General features: G+C 38.4%; 1 protein-coding gene across 1 annotated transcript in view; it reads right to left on the bottom strand.

Moving 5' to 3' along the window:
• Window positions 1–243: 243 nt before the first annotated feature.
• LOC149196459 (delta(14)-sterol reductase-like) overlaps window positions 244–8620 on the bottom strand; it is a 280806-nt gene continuing 272429 nt past the window's right edge. Inside the window, exons 10-13 of the mRNA XM_089405570.1 lie at window positions 2849–2925; window positions 2479–2598; window positions 898–972; window positions 244–775 (exon numbers count right to left, since the gene is read on the bottom strand). Of these exons, the coding sequence (XP_089261696.1) occupies window positions 622–775; window positions 898–972; window positions 2479–2598; window positions 2849–2925 (426 nt within the window). The 3' untranslated portion in view covers window positions 244–621. The remainder of the gene's footprint in view (window positions 776–897; window positions 973–2478; window positions 2599–2848; window positions 2926–8620) is intronic.

Raw genomic sequence — 8620 nt, 5'->3', positions numbered from 1 at the left:
AAGAAAAGATGTTTGATATATATTTGAATTTTATATGTTCAAACAACATTTGAAATTTTACTGAGGATAAACTCCATAACTGTCTAAATTGTTTCACGCATCATTAAGTCCTTATCTTTTATTTAGGTGAATAAACAAAAAAAAGTTGCTAAGGGTTTGGAACGTATAATAAAACATGCAAGCACATCCTCAACATAACTCTAAGGTTATCAAACCGAAATAACCTTTGGAAACTATTAGAAGTTCGCAAATCAAATCATAGATTTCATTCTCATCATGTCAGAAGTTTTCTCCATTCTTGTCGAGTAATTGTCTTGATTTCATACATTAAACGTGGACATCAGCAATCAAGCTAAATTATTTTCCAATATGATATTAACTTTTCCATATTGCCAAAGTCCAAACTCATTCAAGTCATGGGACATCGAGAACCCAATATAGATAAAAGACAACATTTACATACACATTTCAATCTCCACTGTGAGTTATCCAGGTCGGAACCCCACAGTCTAGAGAACAACGCCCATAAAGATGAAAATTTCTCCAAAGACTCGAGAGGCTCGCAATTCCTGTAAGGAGAAAACATGCATTGAATAACGAAAAATTCGAAGTCGGAGACAACTAATACAAGTACGGTATTATTCTCCACGGTACAAGTTTGCAGTATGTAACCCAATCCTCCTTGTATTTTTCGCGACATTTTGCCTCATCTCTTCGCTCTCTCCAAAGTAGTAGGAACAGTAGATACATAGGATAAAAGTAAGGAACGAAAGAGCTGCAAAGATACCCTCCAGATTTATGAGAATAAAAGAAATAAACCTACAAATGTGAACGTACACGTGGTGACAATGAACTAGATAGAGAAGCAGTAAAAAAAGTGGTGCCGGAAATCCATACCTAGCTCCACAAGGCAAACTAAAAGAGAAGGCTAGAAGTAAGTCACCAAGATAATTACAGTGTCTGGATATGCCCCTGCAAGAAAAAGAAAGAAATAAAAAAGAAACTAGCCTTATTACTGAGAACATCTCTTATTTCTATGTAAAGTGGTGAGAACAACTTGAGGGATACCAAACCATCTAGTTAGCTTAATGGTTTGCATCTATTGGAAGTATAGGGAAGAATGCCTCTATTGTGGTACACTGGAAAGTGATTAGATATTTTACAAGGTACGTTCAGGATGAAACAGAAGATTTATTCAGTCGTAATAAATAGAGGTTTTATTTTCTTATAGAGAATTAAACCATATGAGTTATGGTTAAAAGATGAGATTGCTAACCAGGGGAGGGTAGCAATCACTCAAGAATGTTCATGATTTATATGATGCTCAGAGAGTGGATTGCCATGGGAACACTGATCTGAATAGTAGTAAAAAATAAAACATCTCGTTTGCAGACTACCGTATTTCCTGTTGCAATATTAAGGACGACAAGGTGTAAAGATTCTACTCCTATCATAACAGTGTCCGGGAAAAACCTAAATGTTTCCAGTTGCTAGGTTAAATATCTGATCTCTAAATACCCCGATAAAGCACAGTTTAAGTAGTTGCAAAATCTATTCAGATATTCTAGCTTTAACTTAGTTTTGGTAATCTCAAAAATCCATTGCAAATCTACTTAGGTAATCTAGCTCAGAAATCTAAGTTCGGGTAAATCAAAATATTGGAATTTTGCAAAATCCCTGAAACTCTGGATCTAAGTTCATCCTATGTACTCCAAACCAGGATGCACGAGAGGGACTGGTAAAATTAGAGAAAACAGGAGGTAAAATGAAGAGGAGAAAAAGGAAGCAAAGGAATAATGCAGGAGGAAAAAGGACAGATATGGAAATCTAGAGAGAAAGGAGTTTAACTATTTATTTGTTGCATGCAGGTTTTCTTATTCTCCATTCTTCCAGTCTCTTCAACTTCTCACAATATATTCTTTTCTTTGATAACCTTTTCCAATTTTAACTTCGTTTTGGTAAATCTCAAAATTCAACCAAATTGCCACGTTATTCAGAGAATCTTGTTCAGAAATATTTTAGCTCAAACAAAATCTTGGAATTTTGCAAAATCCCTGAAACCGTGGATCCAAGCTTATCCTGTGTTCTTCTCTAAAACAGGATGAAATGAGAGGGGTGCAAATAATGCAAATTAAAAAAGGAAAACAAAGGGGAGAAAATGTAATCAATGGAATAATGGAGGTGGAAAATGGACAAATAGAAGAAATACAGATAAAAAGGAATTGAACTGTTTCTTTGTTGTTTGCAGATTTTGCTATTCTCCTGTCTTCCTATTTGTCTTCGTCAACTTCTCTCAATGTATTATCTTCTTTGATAACCATTTCAAATGAAAATTTCATGACACTTGATTCATATAGACGGGTAAGAAATTTAGCAAAAGCACAATTTAGTTCACAAAAGATCTTCAGGTACTTTGTGCATTATTAAATAAATAAATGAAATTTACTGTAACCTGAAGTGGGGAGTAAAAGAGCATACCAATAACCTGAAGCTAGCAATTTCCCCCCGATAACCTTTGGAGGCTCACCCCATATACGAGCTGTTGGATCTTTTTTGAAAATATGCTTCTGTTTATTTGAGCCTCTGAAAACCCGATATCTGCAGATTGACTTATAGCTTGTGAGACACTGAGAGGTACATTTGTGCCAATGGATTCAAACAATAAAGAACATCTACATTTCAAAAGAGCTTTTGACCACAAATTTAACCCACATGAAAAGAGCAAAGCAAAACATGCACACATTATTCTATGTAAGAGCCTGCAGTTGAATCACAAGTTTGTAGACAACATTCTTCACCTATGCATTTTGATGGAATAATCAGAGCACTTGAAAGTAGACTGTCATACCCAATTATAAAGATTAGAACATCAAGGATGGCAGCAGCTTTTGTAAGGTCAGGATTGTGTGTTAAAAGCCACCAACCCTACATCATATAGACCATGTAGTTAGTTCAAGCTCTAGCACATAGTAAAACATGTTTTACTAAATTAGCAATTTCATATATTTAACAAGCATTAGAATTTATCTTCTATAAAGTATGTCAGTTAACTGACAATAGTTTAATAGATACTAACAAGCCAGATCAAAAATCTATGCTATACTGCAGTTGAAGTCATGTCTTTTAAGGTCACCAAGTTGTAACAGCTAATAAAGAGAAGCATGTATCTTAAACTGCTCACTAATTTCAAAAATACAACTATAAAGGAACTCCAGTGCAAACCAGCTCTAGAAACCTTTCAATTTGTGCTATTGGTCTCCAGTGTGTAGGAATTTAAGTGATTGGACCTGAGAAGGCTGAGGGATGTCTAGAAGCAAAACAGATTGCTCCCCCAACAGGGCTGGGCCCGAAGATGCCCTTCTACCTTGAGCATTTTTTGGAGTTACAAGATGGTATCATTGTCCGCCCCCCTACATGCGCAGACATTAGATGCACTCACTCAGGATACCTTTGGGCCAGCTTCAGGTTGGTTCTCATCGACTCCAAGTGGAGATTGACCACCATATACGAAGATCTGATAGGATATGCCAGGTGTGTCATCTTCAGGAGCCAGAGACAAAACAACTCATTTTTAGGTGCCCCTTATACTACGAGATCAGAGGACACTACCACTGCCTCTATAGAGATTCAGGGGGATCCCTCTGTATCTTCTTCCAGTATCCTAACCAGATATGCCTAACCCTCTTTATCAGGGAGAAATTCAAACAAAGATGTTAGATCCTACATATCTCACCTCACTCAGGTATGATTCAGACGATCACATCATACTTTCAAGTTGATCCAGCTGATCAGAGCAACAAGCGATGAGTTGAGTTCCAGAGTATTTCAAATAGTATAATAGTGAGACCTCGGGTTCCCCCCAGGAGGCCAACCAATATCCTCAAGACCATTGTGGAGGTGATGAACAACACATCAGTTCACTCACACCCAGAGCGTTAGATGGATTAGTTCCAAATGGTTCCCTAGTAGGGTGCCCCACCCCCTCACCCAGACAAACTCCTCTCCAACCCCAACAGAGTAGCCAAAGACTTATCCAGAGCTTCTTTCCTTCAGCCTCAGATGTTAGGAGCATCCCTTGCTTCTACATCTCCCCAAGAATGTGCAACCAGACACCTTGTTGGATCTAGAAGACTTCGATAGCAAGCCAGTGCCACTGTCACCCTCCTCATTGTTGGCTATTAAACTCAAGCATTCTTAATGTCATCGACCTCCAACACTAGACTTATTCACTTAGTCTTCTACATCATCAAGGCCTTTGATCCAGTTATATAGATGTTTATGAGGTTGTCCTATTGTTGTATCTTTCTTTACTTCATTTTGTCCTAGTTTTGCTTTGGCATTTTCTAGGAGTTGCATTTAAACTCCCACAATGTACTCATACTAGATGCGTCCTTTAGTCCAATTGACCTACTTCTGTGGTCATTTGTTGGACATTAATAAATTATCTTATCTTATCCTATCAAGAGAGAAACAATACTTAAGGATAGGGTAACAGTTTGCAAGGGCCTATTTGAAAACTTTTGCTCTTGCATGGGAGGATTCCAATACCTTACCCAAGGACTTCCCTATTATGCTTTCAAATTGATCTTATGTCGCTTATTTGGAGTGTTATTTATTGATTTCAGAATAGTTGTACAAGCTAGTCTTGGGCACCCTGGTTAGGAGGTCCATTTGTCATGCATGTGTTGCTATTTTGGAAAAGGTTGAGCACCTCATTGTCAAAACTTCTTCATAATAGGAGACTTTCCATTTTGGGACAACCAAGGTGTTGATTTTTTGGGCATCCTCTAAACTGATAATTACTTCTTATGATTTCGTTTAGGTTATTTTTTTCTTGTATTCATTTTTCATCATAAAGCAAATACACAGAGGAGCTCAACATTAAAACAATATGCCTGAAAGATCATAAAGTGATAGCCACACAAGAACACAAGCATTTACCATGGGAAAACCCACATGGGGGAAAATCCCAACAACCTTTCCCCTAGAGAAATTATTATTTTCAACAAAAGACACACCTATACATCCAAGTCATTTACAAGCTCAAACTGACCATCAAAGAAACTTGGTCAAACCTGGTCTAACTCCATCCTAGTCAAGTCATCTACCCACAAAATTTGATCTAATTAGGTCATTTTAGAATTAGGCCTTTTGCCTTCCTCGGAATTGGGTCCTTCCATAGAAATTTGGTGCATTTACATAGGTTTGGCCAGTTGAGAAATCAAGATCCTTGTAGATTTATAGTTGATTTCTCTTAACTTGATAATATGTTGTAAATATTTGTTGCCTTCTTATTACATGTATATTTTCTTCATCAAGCAATTACCAAAAGTACAAAAACATGAAGATAGAAACAAAGAACACAAGAAATTAAGCTCCAAGCTAAGGCAAAAACCCCATAAGGGGGAAAACCTAGAAAATCCTCTTCCTATAGAATTAGATCGAAATGAGATATCCAAGACCAAGAGTGCCACAAAAGATCCAAGTCAACCCTACAATCCATCTTCAACAAATCATAGTCAACAAAAGTGAATGTTGGTCAAATCACAATTCTGGTCATCTCTTGAAATTTTGACCCCTGAAATTTTGACCCCTGAAATTTCGAGCCTGCAATACCACAAAAAATGCCTAGAAAACTCGCACGTGTGAATAGAACTAGGGAAAAAATTAGCTCGTCTTCTCTCTTTTGACTATCCTCTCTCTCCTTTGACTTTAGCAAGTTATCTTCTTCATCTTGGCATAGAAAGCATTGTGATAGATGGATGAATGATTGCTCTCCAAAGTGGTCGACTTGCCCTCTATATATACACATCCAATAGGTCGAATAGCTGGCCTTAGGGCCGACTTGGTCTTATGGTGACATTTTTTACTCTTTTGGCTCAAGATAAATAATTTTCTTTCTCTTACAACAAGTACGAATGGGACTTTGACTCAAATACATTTCTTTGACTCATAAATTTTTTTCTTTTGACTTAATAAACCCTATAAGCATGACGAACATGCTTTGAATAGAAATAAAATAATAATAATGAATATAATAAGTACATCAATGATACATTTATATTACATTATGAAGACCAACACTAGTTACATTTTCAACACTCCCTCTTAACGAGGGACGTATTCATAATGACACAACTGGATACTCTCCAATTGAAATATTCTCATAATAAAGGATCAGATTGATAAGCATCATCATAATCAGCGTTGCTAATAACAAAATAGCAAGGCCTTGACTAACAAGCTCTATCTCTCCACTAGATTAGAGCACAATGCTAGGAGGCATAAATTTGGACACCATCATTGCCTCTCTAGGCACATACCCCATCCAGATGTTCACCAGGTATGCCCTCAAAGGACTATTCTTGTCTTCGATACCTTATCCTCAAAGAATAACAATCCTTCGGACTATTCTTATCTTGGATACAAATCCTCAAAGAATATCGGCCCTAGATGCTTATCCAATCCACCATTCTCCTTACCAGTACCTTCACTAGGCTTACGGCTATTAGTCTTGGCCATAGTACATGACACATGGAGAATAAGGTGTCCACCCTCACTCGCTCTCAACTAAGGAGGAGATCCTCACTCCCTCTCAAACAGGGAGAAATAACCACAAGCTTAAGCTTGTTGCAAAAAAATACTCATCAAAGCATTGGCTACATGTTCTTTCTTGGAGAAATAACCACAAGCTTAAGCTTGTCGCAAAAAAATACTCGTCAAAGCATTGGCCACATGTTCTTTTTTGGAGATTTGTTGTAGCTGCTTCGCTCCTAATTGCATCACGTCATAATGAGCTTCAACCTTCCTATGACAAAATCATGCAACTTTGAATCGAACATGTCATCAAGTAGTTCAGCAAACACCTTATGGAGCCAAACCTCTTCACAACTGATTGCACAAGCCTTCACATCTTCTTCCTAATAACAAAAATTTGCTTTCACGTTTTTCCAAGAAATTATATGAGCTTCCAATCATCAGTAGTATTTCTGTCGGCATAGGCATTGTTAACCCAATCAATGTTTCCTAAATCGAACCAATCAGCTACTGGTATAACATCAAAACTCTTCAACTTCTTTCATAGATCTGTCATCTTTGTCTTTTGATCACAAGTTTCTCTAGGTTTTCTGCCAAACTAAATAACATTGTATCCATCCAAGATCTAACATCTTCTTATTTCCAGCTACGGTATGTTGATTTGTGGTAGCATCGAATGTGCTCTAGACATGAAAATTGGTGGAGAGGCTAAAGCACATGAGATATCCAAGACCCAAAAATGGTTTGGGGAAATTCCACCTGGTTCGAGAGATATTAAAATTGTTACTATTTTTAATGGAGTTCCTAAATCTAAACTGGGGAAAATTAAAATATTAATGGGTATTAATATTAAACTGGGTGAGAATGTTCTAATGACCTGGATCAAGCCAAATCTAATCTTAGCCATTGATTAAAGACTTAATCTCAGTCGTTGAAGACTCAACAGAAAAAGTATAAGAGGAGGCTTGAGGGTCAGTTGGAGATACACCAAGATTGATCAGTCAGTTCAATTTTCTGGAGCGTGACTTGCTGAGAAAATTCGAACAAGTGATCTGTTGCAACAAGGGGCAGTGAGTACATAGCAGAGAGGCAGAGATAGTACCTGAGGGTTAGCGCAGTGACTGGAGAGGCTGACGCAGAGGCAGCTAGAGCTACTCAGAGGTAGCAAGAGCCACACAAAGGCAGCTAGAGATTGCGCAGAGCCTGAGGGGCCTGCATGGGTGACACAAAGGGCCAGAGAACTGAAGTAGAGAGTCAAATGGCTGACGTAGAGGGTTCGGGAGCTATGCTAAGGCTAGCAGGGTTGACGCAGAGCCTTGGAGAAGCGCCGGAAGGATTTTCGTAGGGCAGACTCGTTGAATATCTATCTCCGAGGAGAGGTATTACTACCGTGTAACAATCTCTGTGGGTGAGCCATTTCGGCACCCTAGTTGTACTCAAGAAATCTACATAATAATAAAACCCTCAGAACTACTGCACCAGTTTTCCTGCATTGGGTTTTTCCAGGGACGATTGTCCAAAAATAACGGTGTCCCTTGTGTGCTTGTTTCAATGTTTCAGTTGATGATATGTATATGAGTTAAGGTTGCATCTGTGTTTATTTTCAGTATTTATATTGATAAATAACTTGTTAATGTAATAAACAAGTGGGAGAATTTAAACTAGAGGACGCAGTAGGGATTTCTAACAAGATAGACTTAGAAATTCGACATGGTAACAGAGCCTTGCAGATCACAAGAGGACTGAAGGCATCAGCAATATCAGAAATTTGCAGCAGTAGCAGTTGTCCCGAGAGACAAAGTTGCTTCTAAGCATAAGGCAACAGAAAAGGAGTGACACAGAGGGTTTGTGTCATCATTTCGAGGCAGAGAGAGGGCCAGCGCAGAGGCAGAGAGAAGCAGAAGAGGCTCACGAAGAGCCACGTCATCCTACTCAGCCATGTAGGCTCGACACAGTTGACCAGAGGAGTGATTCAGCCCTTGCAGGGATTGCGCAAAGCTGGAAGGCTCAGTTTCTTCAGTTGTTGGGGCCTAGGGAGTTGTGGGCAGATTGTGGATTGGGAAGTTGGTGGGGTGCTGTTTGT

Source organism: Pinus tabuliformis, chromosome 2_2, assembly GCF_031772625.1.
Source record: "Pinus tabuliformis cultivar Carrire ecotype Pingquan chromosome 2_2, CPIR1, whole genome shotgun sequence".
Lineage (NCBI taxonomy): Eukaryota > Viridiplantae > Streptophyta > Pinopsida > Pinales > Pinaceae > Pinus > Pinus tabuliformis.
This window is presented reverse-complemented; position numbering and strand designations above follow the sequence as displayed.